The sequence below is a fragment of the Phyllostomus discolor genome, chromosome 3 (assembly GCF_004126475.2).
Source record: "Phyllostomus discolor isolate MPI-MPIP mPhyDis1 chromosome 3, mPhyDis1.pri.v3, whole genome shotgun sequence".
NCBI lineage: Eukaryota > Metazoa > Chordata > Mammalia > Chiroptera > Phyllostomidae > Phyllostomus > Phyllostomus discolor.
This window is the reverse complement of record NC_040905.2, coordinates 114,505,677-114,527,195: the sequence shown is the minus strand read 5'-3', so window position 1 is coordinate 114,527,195 and position 21,519 is coordinate 114,505,677. Positions and strand designations below refer to the sequence as shown.

The 21,519-nt window shown below is 53.3% G+C and overlaps 1 protein-coding gene across 19 annotated transcripts in view; it reads left to right on the top strand.

The window, feature by feature from the left end:
* Positions 1-21,519, top strand: part of MAPK8IP3 (mitogen-activated protein kinase 8 interacting protein 3) — a 52,982-nt gene that overhangs the window by 11,529 nt on the left and 19,934 nt on the right. For 5 of the 19 annotated variants that reach the window (XM_036021063.1, XM_036021062.1, XM_036021061.1 and 2 more), the window contains exons 2-9: positions 3,499-3,619; positions 6,257-6,327; positions 6,625-6,716; positions 12,815-12,838; positions 15,483-15,627; positions 19,227-19,473; positions 20,462-20,564; positions 20,810-20,928. In XM_036021063.1, coding sequence (XP_035876956.1) covers positions 3,499-3,619; positions 6,257-6,327; positions 6,625-6,716; positions 12,815-12,838; positions 15,483-15,627; positions 19,227-19,473; positions 20,462-20,564; positions 20,810-20,928 — 922 coding nt within the window. Of the gene's footprint in view, positions 1-3,498; positions 3,620-5,880; positions 5,918-6,256; positions 6,328-6,624; positions 6,717-12,814; positions 12,839-15,482; positions 15,628-15,649; positions 17,120-19,226; positions 19,474-20,461; positions 20,565-20,809; positions 20,929-21,519 lie in introns of those variants that run through there. The other 14 variants (XM_036021068.1, XM_028527895.2, XM_028527832.2 and 11 more) reach the window with 9 other exon arrangements.

Here is a 21,519-nt window from a genome sequence, read left to right as displayed (position 1 = left end):
TTTCTTGGGGCTTTTTGTTCATGTAGGGGCTTGCTCCCCGTGAGCACTCATGCCCCTTGTCAGCTGGTAGTGCCTAGAGGATGGAAAGGATGTCAGTTACTAAGGTCTGAGCATTTCCTGCCCCAGGGGACCATCTCTTTGGCACCAGGATTCCATGTGGCCAGGGAACCACAAATATCCTGTGTGTCAACCCACCCACGTGGGGTCCATCTCCCTGCCTCTCCTGTGTCTTTGCCTTTGGCCTTGAGGCTGTCCATGTGCACAGCTTACATAGATGTTATCTCTCTAGGTTAATGTCTCTGTATTTCCTGATGCTGAAAAGCCTTAAAATACCATAGTCAGAGGGTTTCTGCATGTGACCTGGTTTGGGGCCAACTTCATCAGGAATATATAGGCATGTGGATTTTTTGGCATGACAAGACTTTTTGGCATTGTCACCTATGTTGGATTTTAATGATCACCTATCTGGATAGATTTAGAAAAGTCTGTCTGGCCCTGGCTGGTGTGGCTCAGTGGATTGAGTGCCAGCCTGTGTGAACCAAAGGGTTGCCGGTTCGATTCCCAGTCAGGGCACATGCCTGGGTTGCGGGCCAGGTCCCCAGTAGAGGGCGCAAAAGAGGCAACCACACATTGATGCTTCTCTCCCTCTCTTTCTCCCTTCCTTCTCCTCTGTCTAAATATAAAATAAGTAAAATATTTTTAAAAATCTGTCTGACCTTAAGAAACTGGAGGTGGGTTTTCTTACATTGTCTTTAGTTTGAAAATCTTTTTAGCTGACTCCCAAATATCAAATACAGGTAATATGATGAAGTATAGATGAGAAAAACTGCTAGTGAAATGACAGTAGCACGAAAGAACCCTTTTCTTTGTATTAAAACCTCCTTGAGGTAGGACAGTGATCACTTCTAAAAATTTTCCATCTCGCAGCTTCAGCTGCCCCATCACAGAGTTGTTCAGAGTTGGCTTGGGACGGGTTTTCACCTCATCCCACGTCTGGCCTTGCGCATTTGTGATCAGAAATAGGGGCCTCTTCCCGAGGACCAGAGAACTGGTGCTTTCTGACGGGCTTATTCAAAAAATAAACATGTGACTGAGGATGATTCTCAGGGTCATCTAAGAGGATAAACCAGTGGGGATAACCAAGAAAGAATGTTTAAAAGGAGACTTAAAGAGGGTGAATATGTACCAGCTGTTAAAAGATGTTGTAACACTACAAGCCTTTGGTGCTGGCTCAGAAATAGATTGAAATATGTATTAGAATTTAGCATATGATGAAGGTGGCATTTCCAAACAATGAAGAAAAGATAACTCATTAAATAAGTAAGCAGTTCGGAAGTAAGTACACTTCTATATATGCTCACACCGACTGCACCTGGGGAAGGTACTTGCAGCACATGAGACCGACAAATTTGTGATTAGGTGTAGAATAAAGGTTCTTACAAATCATCAAGAAAAATATGAACATTTGGTGGGAAATGGCTCAAAGGACATGTGAGCTGTTCACAAAGAAGTAATATACATCAGGTCCTCAAATAACACCTTTTTGTTCAAAGTCCTTTTGTTACAATATTGATAAAATGCTATAGGAGCTTAACTCTTGTGTATATCAGTTAGCCTATGGTAAAATGCCCTCGTTATATGTTACTTCACTTGAAGTCGCAGAAGCTGTCAACATTATGTGAGAAATTACTATATATTACCAATAAATTTATGAAAAATGTTAAATATTACCAGCAATCAAGGAACTGAATTGTGCTAGGCCATTTTCCCACCTGTCAGAGGGGCAACAGTGTTGTTAAGCTGTCTGGAGAGGTGGGGAGACTCTGGGAGAGGGGGCCACCCCCATGCGGGGCGTGGGAGTTGGGATACTGACCCATTTGAAGAGTCATCAGGAATGCTCAGCCACAGCCGCGGATGGTAGGGAGTCCCTGGGCAGATACACAAGTAGGAATGAATGATAGTAACGGACGTTTCAGAGAACCATAGGCCATCAAATGAGTAAACTGCGCCTCACGTGCACATGCAGTGGAACACACACCTGTTAAACATGGAAGTGGCAGAATCTGTTTCTTCATGTAGAAAGATGCTCCAGTTTAAATGAACGAATAAATTGGACACGAAGCACTGTGTGCAAAATGATCGCAGTCCGCCCTGCACACTGATACACTCACTCACACATGCAAACTTGCCCAATTTTAACTGACGTTGGATGGTAGAATTATAGTTTTCAAAAAATACTCTCCTTTTTAACTTCACATTCTCATATGATTTTTCTACAAAAGCATATGTTGTTTATGCCATTCTTTTAAGTTTTTTAAGTAATAGGAATTAAAATTGCCCAATTTAAAACATATTCTTACAGTCAGTCAAGAGCACTTGTTCATCTTACATATGTTGGTTACACCCACGATCAGTCAAAACCACTGATTCTTCCTGGCTGCGGGGCATTTTTTTTATTCACATTGCTTAAATTATGTGTGATGTCATTGACACAGACTTTCTTCCTGAAGCCAAGTCTTCCCTTGCCCACCCCTCCTCTGGGATTTCCACCCTCAGCCCCAGCACAGAGTAGGTCATCCTTGGGACAGGGGCCACCCCTGCCCCGCAGCTGTTTTAGCACAATGACCTTTGAACCTCTGCTGTCAGAGTAAGCTTCTCTAGGTCCCAGTTGGGGGGACGGTGGCGGGGGGGGGGGGGGGGGGGGGGGGATATGCAGGTATTACAGAAACGCAGCTGTGGCCTACCCAAGTCAGCCAACCTTTCTAGATACCCCAAACCTGAAATCAGCAATATTTCTTATTGCTATCTTCTGAGAAGCTCTTTTTGTCTTAACCCAGCTGATACTAGTTCTCAACTACAAATGAAATTTCTCAATAGTAGTACTTTTTCCTGCTCTGTAACATTGAGGTGTTAACAGCTCCCCCTTGAGGCTGTCACAGGAGTTGTAGCTGGTGGCGTCTGAGTGGCAGCCAGTGCCGTCCCTGCCCCCACCAGAGGCTGGCTTCAGAAGCTGCTTCAATGTGAAGCTAGGTCTCCTCCTATGACCTTTCAAGAGCTTCTTTTATTTTTCAAAGAGCTTTTCACTTGGTTTGATAATTTTGCTCAGAAACTTAGCACAAGGACCAGCTACATAATTTGTGGGGTCCAGTATAAAAATGGAAATGCAGGGTGTCTTGTTAAAAATGTACTGAGTTCCAAAATTAAACCAAGAATGGGGCGTTCTAAATTCTGGGCCTCGAGTGTCTTCCCAGATGGCTGGTTACAAGGTTACAGAGCCAGTCACTCCTCTTGCCCCTGTGATCTGTGTCAGGGTTTGCCTGAAGAGGGTGACAGGCAATGTGACATAAAGGGAAGCAGGTTTTAGGTCTGGGAGCCCTGCATTCTGGCCAAGCCTAGTCTTTCGCTTCGGTCCTTGAAGTCTGTGGCCCTTCTGAGAGGGACCGCTGCCTTCTGACCATCCCACGTTCATGACGCCAGCCCTTTCCCTTCCGTTTGCAGAAATTCATTGAGTTTGAAGATGCCTTGGAACAAGAGAAGAAAGAGCTACAAATCCAGGTGGAACACTATGAGTTTCAGACCCGCCAGCTGGAACTAAAGGCCAAAAACTATGCAGATCAGAGTAAGTAGCCAGCCTGAGGGCTGAAACTGCCTTGTCTGTTGTTTTCAGACCTGCCCCAGCTAGGCAGGCTGTTGAGAGCCTGTGATACACAGAGTGAGAAAACCCAGTGATAGCCTGATGTTATTTTCACTGTGATTCCTTCAACCGTCACACTGCTGTATATTTCTGTAATTAGAAATATCCAATTCATTGTGGAAATACAGTAAATATTGAAGGCTCCTTTGGTGATGTGGTGCTTTTGCACATACTGTAGTCTGACCCCAAATCACAAATCCGTGACCCTCGTGTGGTCCTTCGGGACAAAGCTCCCCAGCTGCCTACCCGCCCCGCGAGGCTTTTGTCTGCACCCCGCTGAGGAAGGATTGCCATTTCCTGACCTGGAAGTTGGGCTTGATGATGCAGCCCCCTGGAGTGACAGTTCCTAGGCCCTGATTAAGGCCCCCCTAGGTTCCTTCCTCTTCTCTGCAAGGAGAGGGGAAGAGAGGGGCTTTTGATTATTCTCGGGATAAGAACTATTCTTCTCAGAAGTCTTTGTTGAAATTGTGCTGTCAAAGTTAAAATGATCTGTGTGATTTCAGTTTTCTGTAGTTAGAGGTTTTGATGATGGAGACCTAGTTTGCTGCTTTACCCAGTTCCCTTGGACGGTGGGAGCTTTCATTTCCCTGAAAACTTCAGATAAAATTGGGAAGAAAAATGGTTGGATGTGCTGGGTCTATCCCTGTCCCAAATCAGGACTCAAAGGCCAGTACCCCACTGGGTGGTGGCTGAGTTCTGGGCAGCCAGCGGGCCGTGGGCTGCATGTGTGGACAAACACGCTCGCGTTTACCCACTGGAAGTGAAGGACAGGCCCAGTGTAGGCATGCACAGGTAAACCCTTTCTGTAACCACACAGACTCCTTAACATTCGCTTTGCTTATTAGAGTACCTTTTAAAAATTTTTTTATTTTTTTATTATTTTTTAAAATTTACTTATTTATTTTTAGAGAGGGAAAGGAGGGAGATAGAGAGAGAGAAACATCAATGTGCGGTTGCTGGGGGTCATGGCCTGCAACCCAGGTATGTACCCTGGCTGGGAATTGAACTTGCAACACTTTGGATCGCAGCCCTCGCTCAATCCACTGAGCTACGCCAGCCAGGGCTTAGAGTACCTTTCATAGTGAAACAAACCTTTTCAGCTCTTCTTAGGAGGAAAACACGTAAGCACCAAATTACAGGTTGAAGTTGATCACTTGGTCAGTGCCAGGAGTGGGAGCCAGAGGGGAGAGGAGGACGAGCCTCCAGGCAGCGGTCTGTACACCTGCCCCAGCAGAGCGGTCAGCAGAGGTCGTGGGGCTCTGACCCCGAAGTCCTCTCTGGGGACTCGTGCACAGCCAGCCAGCCCCTCCCAAGGCTGGAGCAGAGGCTGGGGGTGGAGGTCTTCCTCTGGCAGCCATTTCTATGTGTGTTGCGTGCCAGAGTCTGTAGGCACTCGGAGCTCTTCCAGGGATGACCAGGCTGTCACTCTGCTTTGTGCAGATACCTGCTGCTCCTCCAAGTTTGGCCCCCTGACCAGCAGTGTCCGCATCACCTGGAGTATTACAAATGCAGGCTCTGAGGCTCTACCTGTCAGTAGAAAATGACCTTGGCAGTGTAGCCTCCAAGGACACTGCTGGGAAAGCTACACCAGGAACCATGGGACAGGAGAGCATAGGGACCGAGTGAGGTGCTGAGGAGTGTCGCTGTTAAATCAGTTTACAGCAGTAACCAGAAAGTGGGGCAGACGGAGAGGCTCACACGCCGAGGAGGAGAGGGTGCATGCTGGGAGGACTGCCACATGAGTCCTGGGCCCATGACTGTCATGTGTCCTGTCCCTGGCTCTGCATATCAGCTGTCCCCTCTTGGTGGGACTACAAGGACAGAGTTGCAGTTTGAACAAAGGACCACAGACGGAAGGTTTTCGAGTCCAGTGGCATGCTTGCCCCGTTGGTGAGGTGTAGGGGTGTGGTCACCCGCTGTCGCTGTAGCTCCCCCTCGACGCAGTCAGGCAGCAGAACACAGGCAGGCCAGAAGGGACCATCCTGTATGTCACAGGGGCTGCCAGTGTAGGGGTGACACAGTTGCCAGCCTGGAGATAGTATAATCATGACTTGGTTCTTTTAGCCCTTGGTACACCCATGTAAGGGACACTCATGTGTCTGTCCCGCGTCTCAGATGTGGCTATGCGTTGACTCTTTACCATACCTTAGAGGTCACTCACTTATGAATTCTGCCTTTCTCCACAGCCACTTGCTCACCTCTGGTCCACACTTCACACATCCTGTGAGTTTTGCCTGCATCTCTGAAGCTGCTAGCTAACTTAGGCTTAGGTAGTAATGCTTTGTGTGTTTTACCTGTCCTGTACTTTTTTTATAGCTGAACTGAATAGCTTTAGATAACGCAGCACACAAATGATACACGCCCCAGACCAAGTCAGAACCTGCATTCTAGCACCCCCAGGGCATTCTCTCTTGCTGACAACAACCTCTAAGCTTCAGATGCTGCAGTGAACTGCACCAGGCTTGTCCTGGAACCCTCCACCCTCCATCCAGTAAACGTAGAGCAGGATGGAATGGTGAGAGCTGGGTTGTATGGTTGACAAAGAGCTGTCGTGTTTTCCAGTTTCCCGGTTGGAGGAGCGGGAATCAGAGATGAAGAAGGAGTACAACGCTTTGCACCAGCGACACACAGAGGTAGGTGCCCAGCCATGACCTCCAGCCCACACAGGCCACACTTGGAGCCAAACCATGAGAAAGCAGCCACTGGGGTGGCTGCTGACCTGGGGTTGCCTCCTTGGCCTTTCTTTTCCTGGCGTTCTACTGCCAAGCCGGTAGGCTGTCAGCCTCGCGCTGGTCAGGCTCCATTTTGCTGAGCTCCGTCATTATTTCCACCAGAGCACGGCAAGTGGAGAACAACTGTAAGTCAGAGAGAGGTTGCAGACAGGCTTTGGTCAGCAGGCATTACTCACACACAGGTGTCCTTCTCCACAGATGATACAGACCTACGTGGAGCACATCGAGAGGTCCAAGATGCAGCAAGTTGGGGGAAACAGCCAGACTGACAGCAGCCTGCCCGGGCGAAGGTAGGCATGGCCAGAGCCTGCAGAGCCCCGTGGTGCTTTGTGGCAGAGGAGTCCAGAGATCTGCAACCTCCTGACTTGGGAAGACGGGTGTCTGGTCGGAGTGTGTGGCTTAAGCCAAGAATGTGTGCTGAGATTTTCCCAGGCACTAGACTAGGGGTGAGGGAACGTGGGTAGACCTCTGCCAGCCTGCGTGCAGTCATGAATGCCTAGGGGAAATTGTGGACAGTCAATCCTAATACTTGCAGATTCCATTTTTGTGAGTTTGCCTACTCACTAAAATGTATCTGTAGTCTCAGAATCAACACTTGCAGTGCTTTTAAGTCGTTTACAGACACGTGCAGGGCAGTGAAAAGTTTGAGTCACTCAATATACATGATGCCCATTAAGGTCAAACAAGGCACCGCTTCCTGCTTGTCTCAGCCTCATGAGATGCCCAAAGGATGGAGATGGAGGGTGGTACAGTGTTGTGCAGGTCTCATTCAGTGGCCCCAGAATACAAGAGCCACACTCCTGCTGCAGGGCAGGGCAGTGCCGGTGCCAGCAGGTTGAGAGGCCCTGGCTTGTCTGAGCTCAGGAGCTCAGCGCTGATTTATTAGAGGAGTGGGGAGAAACCTGCAGAGGCCGGGCTCCTTCTCCATCTTCTGTACCCCTGGGTCAGATAAAACCAGTCCCCAAGGGAGCAGATTGTCAAAGATCTCCAGAGTGTTGCCAGCTTCAGGGAGTTGGCCCATGAGAGACCAGAGTTATTGACCTGGGTGGGGGAGGTTGGTACCAATGTTATAAGTCTCCATCAGGTGGGATGATGGACTTAGGTGGGCATCCGAGGCCCCACAGATTGCGCTCAGCCATTGGCCCATTTCCAGCTGTGGCCCCGAGTTCCTGCAGGCAAAGGCTTACAGCTTCTAGTCAGGTCACATGTAGGCCTTGTTGGCTACAAAAGTTTTTTTTGTCCTGCATCCTTACGGGGCTATATCTGTAAACAACTAGACTCAGATCTTTCCTCGTGGGCATCCTCAGTTATTCTGTGGGTCACCGTGGGCAAAGCTGTTGCATCCCTGTACTGGAGTCTTCAAATGTGAAACAGAAATGCACACTTTGGAACTCCCGGTCAAGATGGCGGTGTAGGCAGATGTGGCTCACCTCTTTGGACAACTGCAACAAAATTACAACTAAAATATAGAATAACCATTCCTCTGAACTGACAAAAATCGAGTTGAATGAAGGTCTGACAACTGTGGAATTAAATAAACCGCATCCATCGAGAGGGTGCAGGTGTGGAACAGGCTGGTCCCACACCAGGTCCCCAGCCCACAGTTCCAGTGCCAGGAAGATAAGTCCCCACAACCTGACTGCAAAAACCAGTGGGAATTGAGTTGGTGGGAGAAAGTACTGGAGCCCCAAGCAGTTCTTCTTCTTCTTTTTTTTTTTAAGATTTTATTTTTTTTTTTTAGAGAGGGAAGGGAGGGAGAAAGAGAGAGAGAGAGAGAAACATCAATGTGCGGTTGCTGGGGGCCGTGGCCTGCAACCCAGGCATGTGCCCTGACTGGGAATTGAACCTGCGATGCTTTGGTTTGCAGCCCGCGCTCAATCCACTGAGCTACGCCAGCCAGGGCAGTTCGTCTTAAAGAACCCACACACGGTCTCACCTACTCAGACTCCTTCCCTCTGGGCTTCAGTGCTGGGGAGGAAGCTTGAAGGGCAACAGTGGTGTGCAGGGGGAGGTTGAAGTGTCTGACATCAAGGCGAGCAGAGGCCAGTGTCCCTTTTCTGGGCCCTCCCCCCACAGAGCCTACAGACTGGGGCCATATCTAAGATTCCATCAACCTGGCTAATACTATTTGACCCACCTTGGAGATCTCCAGAGACTCCTCGCCACCCAAGCTGCTTTTCCATATGAATGGGTGGTTAGGACTTATGCTTCACAACTTCCTAAATCTCAAACAAGCAACAGCTGGCCTCAGTGATCCTCAGGCCCAGAACTAGCAGCCTAGATTCACAGCCTGGCTTTGCCTAGAAATCTCCAAGCCCAGCACAAGTGGCAACCATCTCAGGTTGCTTTACAGCTCAGGCAGAGTACCCTGGGAAAATACAAGTGGGGGCTGATCTTACCCTGCACCACCTGGGAAACCCCGGGAACAGCGCACCCAGTGGACAGCTACAGACCCTGTCAGAACGCCACATCCCTACCCCTGCACAGCTGATCCTCCACAGAGGGCAGAGGTGGGTGGTTAGTCGTCACAGCCAGTCCTTGCAGCTGACTGGCCCGGGGAAATCCCTCCCATCGGTCTGCCAACAGCAACCAAGACTCAACTACAAGAGGAGGGTGTACTCAGCCCACACAAAAGGTGCACCTCGAGTACCCAGCTTCGGTGATGGGAAGCTGTGCCACTGGACCCTACAGGACAGCTACTACATTAGGCCACACTACCAAGACATGGAGTCAAAGCAGCTCTACCTAATACATAGAAACAAACAGGGAAGCTGCCAATATGAGGAGACAAGGAAACATGGCCCAAATGAAAGGACACATCAAAACTCCAGAAAAGTAACTAAACAAAATTAAGATAAGAAATCTATCAGATGCAGTTTCAAACACTGGTTATAAGGATGCTTAAGGAAATTAGGAGGACCTGAACAGCATAAAAAAGATCCAGTCAGAAATGAAGGAAACAGTAATTGAAATAAAGAACAATTTATAGGGAAACAATAGTAGAGAAGGGGAAGCCAAGAATCAAATCAATGATTTTGAACATAAGGAAGCAAAAAACAAGCAATCAGAACAAGGAGAAAAGAGAATCCAAAGAAATGAGGATAGTGTAAGCAGTCTGTGGGACAGCTTTAAGCAATACAACATTCTCTTCATAGGGCTGCCAGAAGAAGAGAAAGAGCAAGAAATTGGAAATCTGTTTGAAAAAAATAATGAAAGAAAACTTCCCTAATTTGGTGAAGGAAATTGACATGCAAGTCCAGGAAGCACAGAGAGTCCTAAACAAGATGGATGCAAAGAGGCCCACTCCAAGACACATCATAATTAAAATGCCAAAGATTAAAGATAAAGAGATGGAAGGGGTGTGGGAGAATGGGCGAGAGGTGAGGGATTAAGCAGTACAAATAGGTAGTTACAGAATAGCCATGGGGGTGTAAAGTAGAGTGTAGGAAACAGAGTAGCCAAAGAACTTGTACACATGCCCCATGGACATGAACCAGTGTGGGGTGAATGCCTGAGGGAATAGGGTGCTGGGTGGAGGAGAACAAAGGGGGGAAAATCAGGACAACTGTAATAGCATAATCAGTAACATGTAATTTAAAAAAGAAAAAAGAAGGAATGTGTACTGTTGTACACAATGGCTTAGCAGGGCCCAGGAAGGGGGGCGACAAGGGAGGAGCAGCATCTCGCAGCTGTCTGTGGGGAGCGGGTCCACAGCTGCTGTAGGCGTTCCTGCTGAAAATGCTCCTGCCCTCCAGAAGGGCATGGAAGCTGTTCCCTAGCCAGCCTCAGAGCCCTGGGAGAATTGAGGGGTGTGGATCAAAGACTGTTAAACTGCAGAACTCGGCAGGTATTGTTCCTGCATCAGGTGTATGTGAAAATGGGGAATACAGATCTCCAAGCTACCATTTCATAGCTATGGACATTTTGTCCTGAGCACCCTGGGAAATCCTCACTCTTGGTACTCATAAGTTGGTGAGGGAATTCTGAAAACACTGCTCTAGAATGCTGTCCTGGAATCAGGGGTCTTCGTGTTGTTTAGGGGGAAGCTGGGCAGGGCAGTCTGAGCTGGGGCATCTCTGGTGAGTGCTGGGCACTGGGCCAGTTCCTGAGCTGCGGCATTCTACAGCCCTGAGGCCATTTCCCCACCAGCTTTCTTCAAGGCAGGAGCCCCTCGAAGGTCACGCAGTATTGGGCCCAGGAGAGGGGTGCAGTTTTCCTCGGAGCCAAGGAGGTGTGACCTCAAGTCAGGGCTTAGAGGCCATGAGCATTCAGGGTCCTAAGTCACAGTGGTCGGCACTCTGGGCCGCAGGCTTGCTACAGAAAGCGGTATCCTCAGAACCTTAGGGTGATGTAGGCTCAGCCAAAAGCAGAAGCTGCCCATACTCCATGGCTGGGTCCTGAGGGGCCCGGTCTTCATCGGGGGCCGAATCCAACCTCCGATTCCTCCTCTGCATGGAGGAGGCGCCGTGACTGCAGGATGGGCTGTGCTTTCTGTGGAAGTCCCTGTGTGTGGTGGAGGCAGGACCGTGTCCGGGAACGTATGCATCATGGGGCAGAGTTTGGACAAGTACAGCATTGGCTCCTCCGGTGTCCTTGCTGCTCAGAGTTATGCTTCAGCCCCCGTGGCAGGCAGGCCTGTGGGAAGTTAGCATCTTCTTTCCCCAGAGAAGCCCATGGCAGGCAGTGTCTTTGTGGTCATGACTCCTGGACCTGCATGAGGTGGCTCACAGGGTCCCCTCTGAGGCCCCTCAGCAGCTCTTGCAGACTGTGTTGGCTCTTCTCCTCCCCAGGGAATTAGAACAGGCTGGTCGTAAGAAACCCGCCAACCTGTTTCATGAGGGATGGGTCTGTGGGCCTTCTCTCTCCATGCTGGCGAGGCCAGATCCTGCTTGCCGCCTATAGCCATTTGTAGCCTCGGGTGAGTGGGGCCTTTGGAGCCCAGAGTAGAGAGCAGTGCCTGTGGTGGGGTGGTGCCAGGCAGGGGCTTTCTCCACACCAAGCCATGGCCCATAGGAGCTCCTTCGCTTGTAAAGCAAACCCCTGGCTGTCCAGGCTGGGGCTCTGGTCCAGATTTCTACGAGCCTCACCTCCCAGTCTGCCCCTGCCAGAAAGGGATACCTGGGGCCCGGGTGTGGGCACTGTGTCGGGCGTTGCCATCGTCTCCAGGCCCTCAGTGCTCTCTGTTAATAGACTCTCCCAATCCAGAGTTGCCCCCTTGTCAGAGAGATGCCTGCCCGAGGAAGAAGCAGCCTGGGGCCGCCAGCCACAGTCCTCCTGAAGGAGGTCTGGGCTGAAAGGGGAGCGTGCTCCTGTGGAGTGCTGGCTGGAACAGCACTTGTCTGGGAAGCAGGGCACAGGAAACAGGGGTGGGGTGCAGTGTACCTGGGCGCCCTCACTGCCCGGCCAGCCAGCTGGGGGCATTTAGCTTCGTCAGCGGCCCACGGTTGGTTGTGCCGTGGGTGCTGCAGCAGCTGCCGGGGCTCCGGCCTTCCCAGTAGCTGTTCCTTCAGGGCCCAGACACTTGCTGGGATCAAGATGTTCTGAGGGCCACCATGTGCCCCTGGACCAGTGTCCAGGTGAACAGACATGGATGGCCACCCCTGCCTCATGTGTTCACTAGGAACACTCACGGACGTAGAGAAAGTACAAGCTTTCTGTCACTGTGCTGACCACTGGCCTTTGTGGGTCTCACGGGGTCAGACATTGCTTTGTGACCCGTGCTGCTAACTGGTGGGCTAAGGGGGAGGCCCCACCTGTCATCCTGGACCACTCTGCTCTGGGGTACAGCCTCTCCCACCACAACTTGGGATCTTTGGGGGACACATGTATGCCTGCCCAGGTTCCTCACTCAGGGTCTCTAACCCCCTCCCTGAGGGCCCACCTAGTGCTGGGGAGCCTCGGGCTGCCGCTGACCCCGACAGGCGTTTTCCTTCACTCCTGACCTGGCTTCTGGAACTGTGTGTCGTGAGAGTGAAAACTGCTGTGTGCTCGAAACGCTCAGTCTGGTTCATGAACACATGTGGCTGTGTACTCTGTCCCCGCATGCCCACGTATACACATGTGTTGAGCCACCTGGAGAGCACACTTGCCCACCGCCCTGTGCTGAGTACACGTGTGACCTGCTGACCTGCTGCACAGGTCTTGTTTGGGACCTTCCCTCTAAGCTAAGAGGGTCACGTGTCTGTGTGTTGTGCGTCTATCACGTGCAGATGTTTGCATGTTTCAGCATCTGTCTCAAGTGTGGAGTGGGGTGCCTGCCTGGGTCATTGCATACGTGTTCTCTGTGTGAGCAGGTGCACTTCTGGTGTGCCCTCTAATGCTGTCTTCTTGTCTTGCTCTCTGTGCTGTCACTGCCGCCCGCTGGGCCTGTGTGTGTCGCTGTCCACAGTCCTCGTCAGTCGTGGAGGAAAAGGTAAAGCCTGAGCAGCGTTTGCCCATCACTCGAGGTGCTCGCCGGCCTTTGGGGTTGGGGAGCTTAGAACTTGAGTGGTTCGTCATTACAAGCCCAGGAGGTTTCTGAGTCCACTTGACACATTTCCTGCAGCGTTGTTACAGACCACAGGCTCTTGACGGGGCATTTTTAGGGCCACGCCACCCAGGAGGCAGGAGGCTAGCCCATTTTCCCCCAGATAGCCTGGGAGTAGATGCTGGTACAGGGACTTCACTCAGCGAATGTCCACCCGCCCACAGATGGGACCATGAATCCAAAGCCCGGGGCTGGCACTGCCATAGTGGGCAGTGGGTAGTGGGGAGACCTTGTGCTCTGGTGTCAGACAGCCTAGTTCAGTCACTTAGAGCCCTGGACCCAGAGCCAGGGCGTGACCATGACTCCACAGGCAGCATGACCTTTGCAGATAGCATGACCCCCTTGGGCTGCAACCTCTGAAGGGGACGAGCATAGGTATCCCCTGAGGGAGCTGCAGGGACATAATGAGAGGATGCACTGGCCAAACTTCAGGCGGAGATCTGGGCCATCAGTCAGCAGTGCCCAGCAAGCGCTAACGGGTCCTGGAGAACAGGCCCATCCTCAGTTCTGCGGGGAACAACAAAGAGATGGCGAGACAGAATTCCTGGTGATGGTTTTTGCTGGGGGACAGGGACCTGGCTCTGTCCCAGCATAGTATGTATCTGCACACAGAGCTGTGGGAGCAGGGTATGGACAGGTGTCCCCTGTCCTTTGAGAATGCCACACCCTGCCCCTGCCATTATCCTGTAGCATCTGGTGACAGGTAGGACTGAACTTGTCTGGGAACAAGGGACCCACTGTATGCATTTCACCCAAGGTCAGAGCCAGCCAGGAGAGGGGCTCCCCATTCCAGCACTGGGAGCCCCAAGGAGGAAAAGTGAGCACAGGACAGGCTGAGAGCCCCAGAGGAGCCGGTGGAGTTTGCAGCCTGTCCTCACCTGGCCCCCCTCCTCCAGGGACCTGCTGAGCATGTGTCAGAGGCTGCCTTCCCGGACACCTCAGTCCTTGTGGGCTGAGTTGAGTCAGAGCCGGAGTGAGCTCTGAGTCGCAGGCTGCTGACGTCTTGATGAATCTACAGACTCAGAGCTTTCCAACTTGATGTCTTTCTTAGGGTCCTAGTTCCTTCAGCTTCTAAGTGACATGTCTGAGAAGGCATCCTCCATCACAGGTGATGAGGGCTGTGCGAGGCACTTCCTGACAGGCCTCGGCCCTGAGCCTGCCCCTCTGTGTGGCTCCCTCAGGCATCGGCAGCCCCAGCCCTGGGGGAGCCCACTGCTCCTCTGCTTCTGTCCCTGCCACAGACCAGCTCCCATGACGGGTCAGCCAGGTGCCCGTGAGTCCAGGGGCCCTGTTCTTCGGGAGGCGGCAGCTTCCTGAACAGGATGGAGGAGCCTGCCATAGAGGGGCTAAAGCAGGACCTGATTCACAGGTTTCGTGTCAGTGTGGCGGCCCCAGCTAGAGAGACCCCGTCCCCAGTCTGGACTTCCTGAGGCCATCTGCCCGGCCACAGTCAGTTCTGGTCAGCAGGGGTTGCTCTGCTCCCCTTCTTCATCACCTGCGTTCACCCAGCAGCACAAGGAAACCTGTTACCTCTCTCTAGAGTATTCTAGCCTCTGTACCCAGCTCCTTGGAGCCCCTGAGGAGGTCCCCAGCACCCCTTTCACCTGCCTTCCTGGGGCTGAGCTCTGAGCGTGACAGGCTGAGGTGTGAGGGGCTGTAACGTTTGGCCAGAACAGCTCTGAGCAGTGTGGGCCCTGGAGGCGACGGTCTCTGGAGTACAGTGTGCCTGTCCTCGGGCGGGGTGGGAGCTGGCCTCGTGTCCTCTGCCGGTGCCCGATTTGCCCTCATTGGCACTAAGGTCCACGAGTGTCTTCTCAGGGACAAGCCCAAGTCCAGGCTGCCCGACAGTCCCAGTCTCCTAGCACAGCTTTGAAAGAACCCTTCCCTGGTGTCGGTGCTGCATGGTGACGGAACAGCACATGGGGCCACAGAAGGCACTGTGGAGGGGGTGACCCCCAACACAAGGGCAGGGCCCTCTCACTCCATACTCCGTTCAAACATTTGTTTCAGTGAGGTCCTATGAGAAAGCAGTAAAGGAGTGGGGGCGGGGCCGAGAGGGGCAGAGGCAAGTAGCAGAACGGAGCTGATTTTCCTGCCTGGCTCCACATAGCAGCCGTCACTCGGAGGAGCCCGTCAGCACTGCCCCTCGGAAGTACAGCTGCGGGTGTCTCAGCTTACACAGCAGGTGTCTGTTTAAAAATCAAAATGAAAAATGATACATCACAACATAGCAGACAGGGAAGTGTTATTATATGGGGTCGTAGTGAAGCAGAGATTCCCCTGAAGGTGTGGATACCTTTGATTAAAGAGGGGCTGTAGATAGGAGGAGATGGAGACAGAGGTTCCCACTCGAGACAGGCCTCCCAGGGGACCACGCCCCCACAGCAGCTGACCCCTCCCCGAGCCAGGCAAGGGATGTCGTGTAGAACAGTGCTGTCCGCAGAATAGGCGTCCGCATGTGCAGAGTCTTCAGCTCTTTCCTGAGCCACCGTCTGACCCTCCGCTTCCTGTCGTCTTCCTCACATTTCAGCAGGAAGGAGCGCCCCACCTCTCTGAATGTCTTCCCCCTGACCGACGGCATGGTACGTGCACAGATGGGGGGCAAGCTCGTGCCTTCGGGGGACCACTGGCACCTGAGTGACCTCGGCCAGCTGCAGTTCAGCTCCACCTACCAGGTTTTGTAGCCGTGCCGTGGAGTGAGGGTCTTCTCCCTGTCGCCCCATGTCCATTCAGGAAGCCCAGCCTTTGCATACAACCCTTTGCAGCTTTTCCTGGGTTAGCGGGACCCCTCTCTGATGTGCGGCGACAGTGGGGACACTGGACTGGCTCAGGAGGGCATGGCCTTGCACTGGCACCTATCAGCCCAGGCTAACCCCCTCTGCAGTTAGGGTGTGCCCATTTAGGACTGAGCTTAGCCACTGGCCCCCAAATAAACCCCAAAGTACCAGCCTCATGGCCAGACCGGGTGCTGGCCCAGAGTGTTCTGTGCTTCTGGCGTCTGAGGTTTGCTCAGCAACCAGGAGAGTCAGGCCAGGAGGCAGCTTCTCTCCTCTGGGCTGTTCTCACTCGCCTGTACATGCTAATGGCTTTGGATCTCCGAGTTTGAGAGGGTGACATCCTGGGTGTGCACCCGGAACCGGGAAAGCTGAGGGCAGGAACTTTCCCTGGTCACTTGCAGCCAGTTTTGATCTATGAGCTCAGCTTGTCTGGAGGAGGCAGACTGTGGCAGGACAGGAGACTGACCCCTTGCCAGGTAAGGATGCCACCCTCAGGGGTGGAGGAGGTGACCCTGGGACTGGTGGATTTCCTGTAGAGGCTATTGGAAGACGCCTGCAGGAGGCAAAGGGCCTTGGCATCTGGGCGGCTGGGCTGTGGACATGGGGCCCAGGTGTCCCGGAAATTTCCTTTCTGCTGTAGCTCCATGCTGACTGTCCCCGCCTCTCAGGGTCTGGCTTGCCTGCAGGAGGTAGCTGCAAACTGTGACTCTAGTGGCTTCGGCTTTTGTTCCAGGGAGTGAGCATGACATTTGACCCAGGCGCTCACCTGCCAGTTACAGGCTATCCTGCCAGCGGGTGGGGGCTGGGCAGAAGGGCGTGGGCCTGTGGGGGTCCCAGCTCTCCGCACCATTCAGGCCAGGCTTGTCCATTTCAGCTGGCCGCTCACACTCACTCTCTCTCAAACAAAAACTGAGCCTGTAGCCGGGGCTTCCCTGGAAGCTCTGGAAGAAGCCGCATGAGCCTCGGAAAGCCTCCGGGGCCCCGCTCGCTGGCTCCGGCCCCCGGACTGTCGTTCCCCCGCCTGTGTCTGAGCGGCCTCTCCCAGGACGTCCTCTCTCTCTCCCTGTGTTGTCTGACGTAGTCTTTCTCTTAATAAATTGCAGTGTTTTATGTTTTAGTTCTTAGGTGTGTTTTATTTGATTTTCTTTTTTTAAACAATTATTTAAGTTCTTTTAACTTCATGCTCTAGGTTTTAAGGTTCTCCTAATTTGTTAATTTTTTTATTGTTTTTGTTTTGTTTTTTGTTTTTATGTACTGTATTTTCAGTGTTTTAACCAAACAGTTGTGGCTACTGTCATGGTGAGGAAAGACCGCTAAGAGTTTGGGTTCTTTGCATTTGGAGGTCACTGCTACACGTTGATGTTTAGGAGGTTGAGAGGTTTGCCTTTAGGTAAGTGGTGGCCAGGGGAAGTATCCGTGGGTAAGTGGTGGACTATAGGGTAATGGAGAGCTAAGGGAGCTTGGGGGTATCCTGGTTATGTCGCAGAATTTCCCACAGTGATTACCAGGGTCAAGGACCCCCATGGAAAATCCACAGACGCAAGTTGAAGGGTCAGAGATAGGCCAGGAAACGGGGCTGATGAGGAACAGAAGGTGTGGTCCCCTGAGAGGGGCCCCCTGCACCTAACCTCCCCTGGTCTTCCCGGAATTCCCATGCATACGGTCTCCCGTACCCTTGTCTCCGTAAGTGCTGGTATGGGACCCGGTGGCAGCAGAGCACCCCTCCTGCAGGACACCCAGGGGCCTCGTGTGCAGAGTGACAGGGCACTTGGGGAGCCATCACAGAGGCTTTCAGTGTGTGCTGGTGCTGAGGAAGGGAAAAGGTTTTTCCTTCTCAGTTTGGCCCTCGGCGAAGGGACCCACACCCAAACGGAAGTGCCTAGACAGAGGCGGGTCTAGGGAGTGAGGGACAGGCTCTCAAGCAGGATTTCCCTGCTCCTCGCAGCGGCAGCCCGGGCAGTGTGGCTGGCCTGTGCTCTGTGGGGTGTCGAGCGACACCCTTACACTCCACTACATGCCAAGAACACTTACGCTCCCAGATGTGACAAGCACACGTATCTCCAGACACCATAGGTGTCACCTGGGGACATGGCCTCCCAGGTCAAGAGCCCCTCCCTAGAAGAAGGTATGGAATTGTGAGGTGCCTGCTAGAGAGTTCAGAAGCCTGTCAAAGGAGGCCAGAACTCACTCACTTGCCCCGAGAGAGAGGGGGCAGTGTCCTGCCCTGGGCCTGGCTGTGACCCGCTGGTCAGGAAATGAGGTCTCAAGTCTCCCTACCAGTTCTGGCCCGATCCCCCTAGAGGTCAGCCCTTCCAGTTATGGGCAGCTTTGGGTTGGTCCCAGCATTCATCCAGCTTTATGGAGAGGGCAGCATACCCCCCTCATCAGCCCCTCCCCTGTTAGAAAGTTTCCCTGGAAGTGTGCCCTCTGGGGAAACCGTGTGACGTGGCACCGTAGGGTCACTGGGATGTGCATTGTGAGCCACCTCTCAGCAGCACCCCCACCCCAGGGGCTTTAGCCCCTCCTGAGACTGTGCCCCTTCTCAGCACCACGAAAGAGGGGACAGGTGCCGAGGGGAACTGCCTCCCACAGGCTGCGTAGAGGCTCTGAGGCCCTGCTCAGGGTGACTCGGTTATAGATGTTAGTTAACAGAGAGAGGAGTGGGAGCTATTTTTATGGCGACTGTCCAGCAGTTCCGTCAGGAGAGATGGCAGGAGAAGAAGGTGTTTGTTTCGTGTCCTGGACTCAGTCAAGCACATGTGTTCTCTCCACGAAATTCTTCAGGTTCACTGTTGACTAGTTTTTAATGACCTGGTTTTTTTCACTCCTAGAGTATCTTGAGAATGTCCCATTCTGCAGAAGTGGAATTTCAGCTTGTTTGTATTTACGTAGATACGTAGAGTAGGCTTTGGTCCAGCCGAGCTATGGAGGTTAAGCATTGCATGTCCCCTGGTGTCTCTGTTTGGGAGGCCACGGTGGGCAGAACCAGGGAGGTGCGTGCCCCTTCACAGCTCCCGACTGGCCGGGGCGGGTCACAGGGGTGGTGGGAGAGGCAGCCAGTGCCGGGCAGCAGAGCAGTAACGGGATCAGAGGCCTCCTCCCTGGCCCCGTTATTAGAGCCCTCTGCCCACCCTGGACTGCAGCTTGTTTCTGACACCCCCACCGCTGGCTGCAAAGGGTTGCCTGCCATATCCGTGCAGCTCCATGTCCATCACACGGCGTCATCGGGGAGCATGCAAGCTGAAAGCCCCATCTGAACCATTTAAATAAGGTGGCAGCTGCCTCTGGAAAGCCGGAGGCAATGGCTAGATGAGCCAGTGACGAGGCCGTGAGGCATCAGCCCAGCGGGAGCGCAGGGGTCCACCTGTCCCTTCCAGTGCGGATGCTGTTTTATTACAGTCAAGTGGCAAAGAAGCCGAGCGAGGGGCCCTGGTCCAGAGCCCCAGGGGGTCGTGGCCCACACGACAAGCTTCACCTCTTCCCGTGTTCGGCCCTAGTGTCCACACGATGAGATGTCCGAGTCGGGCCAGTCCTCAGCAGCCGCCACGCCCAGCACCACGGGCACCAAGTCCAACACGCCCACGTCCTCTGTGCCCTCGGCCGCAGTCACGCCCCTCAACGAGAGCCTGCAGCCCCTGGGGGACTACAGTGCTGGCACCAAGAACAGCAAGCGGGCCCGGGAGAAGCGCAACAGCCGCAACATGGAGGTTCAGGTCACGCAGGAGATGCGGAACGTCAGCATAGGTACTGCGGCTCCGGGTGCTCCCCGGGCCAGGCCGGGCCGGGCAGGGGGTGGGTAGCACCCGTGCACTTGCTGTCTGCTCTTTGCCCTCCCTACCCTCTCGTCCAGGGAGCTTTCTCTCCCTCCCATGGAGTATAGTTTCGGTACATGCATCACCCTGCTCAGACTGCCATCATAACCACCACACCCTGGCCCTCTACCCCATAGACATTCTTTTCTCTCAGCTCCAGAGGCCAGAGAGGGTGTCAGCAGGGCTGGTGTCCCCTGAGGCTTCTCTCCGGTGGGTGCAGATGCCTTCTCCTCCCCGTGTCCACACACGGCTGCCCTGTGTGTGTCTACGTCCTAATCCCCTCTCATCATAGGAACGGAGTAGGATTTGATCGGGGCCCACCCCTATGACCCATTTACCCCGACCGTCTCCTTCGAGCTCCTCTCTTCAAACACAGTTGCATTCTGAGGTCCTGAGGGCTAGGGCTTCAACACTGAATTTGGGGGAGGCAACTCAGTGTCTAAAGTGGACCACCATCATCCAGAGAAAAGGGAGGGGGAAATTAGGGCATGTGTCCTGTTCAGATGAGATCATGAGAAGGGGGCTATTTGGGGGGATACCAGCCCTGGAACCCCCCCCTTTTAAAAGATGATTTATTTATTTTTATTTAGAGAAAAGGGAAGGGAGGGGGAAAGAGAGAGCGAGAAACATTGATATGTGAGAGATACATTGATTAGTTGCCTCTCACACGCCTCCAACTGGGGGCCTAGCCTGTAGCTGAGGCATGTGTCCGGACTGGGAATCAAACTGGTGACTTTTTGGTTCACAGGCTGGTGAACTCTATCCACTGAGTCACACCAGCCAGGGAGGAAAAACCCTTTCTTGATAGTCTCTGCCTGGCAGTCGTCTGCAGGGGTCTCTGGACATCGGGCGAGAGGACAGCCATGAGTAATGGGTGCACTGCTGGCACCCTCCTGACCTCAGTCCCATCTGTCCCCCAGGCATGGGCAGCAGTGATGAGTGGTCTGATGTTCAAGACATTATCGACTCCACCCCAGAGCTGGACATGGGTCGGGAGCCCCGCCTAGACCGCACCGGCAACAGGTACTCACTGGGCCCTCGGCCCAGGTCCTGGTGAGTCCAGCGTTCACCTCAGGAGTCTGTGCCTTCGGTGAGGCTGCCCCGAGCCTCTCACAGTGGGAGGGTATCTGGGGCACAGACCCGCTGCCTCCCCCAGTGCCTGTGCCGTGCCGGCGTTGCGTGCCTGCGCGGGGCGTTGGAGAGTCTCCGTACTTGGCCTGTATATGTTGCCCACTCACTCTGCCGCTCCCTGCTGCGTGTCCTCACAGCCCAACCCAGGGGATCGTCAACAAGGCTTTTGGCATCAACACTGACTCCCTGTACCACGAGCTGTCGACTGCAGGGTCTGAGGTCATCGGGGACGTGGACGAAGGGGCCGACCTGCTAGGTAAACAAACCTGAGCTGTCTCGTGACCCTGGGGCCCTGGGGCTGTTGGTGCTGTCTGTAATAAAAGCTAAGTCCTGTGAGCTGTGAGCTAGGGACTTCTTTTCTACAGTTTTGACATGCAGTTCACATACCATGGAACTCAGAGTTGTGCCACTATGTAGTTTAGATGGGCATTCACCCAGAAAGGAACCCATGCCAGTTAGCACTCAGGCTGAAACACCGCCCTGCCCCCAAGGCAGTCCACTTTCTAGGAATGTATTGGGTGTGGCTCCTGCCACCTCCTCTACTCTGAAAGGAAATGCCCAGACAGGCTCAGTGCTCCTCCATGCCTTCAGCACCTCCAGTCTCCCCCAGAGCTCTGTGTCTGGGTCCGATGTGGGTGCAGGGCTGGTGGCTCAACACAGACTTGCTCACGGTCATCCCTTCCATCCCGGGGTGCTGGTCAGGCATGTAGAGTGCCTGCGTCTGCCAGGCGGCTGCTGGGGGCCAAGAACTGCTCACATGGCTTCCAGGCCAGGCTGGGGCCCTCCAGTGCGGCAGGCAGGAAGTCAGAAGTGTCACCTCAGGAGACTCTTAGTGGGTCTCAAACCT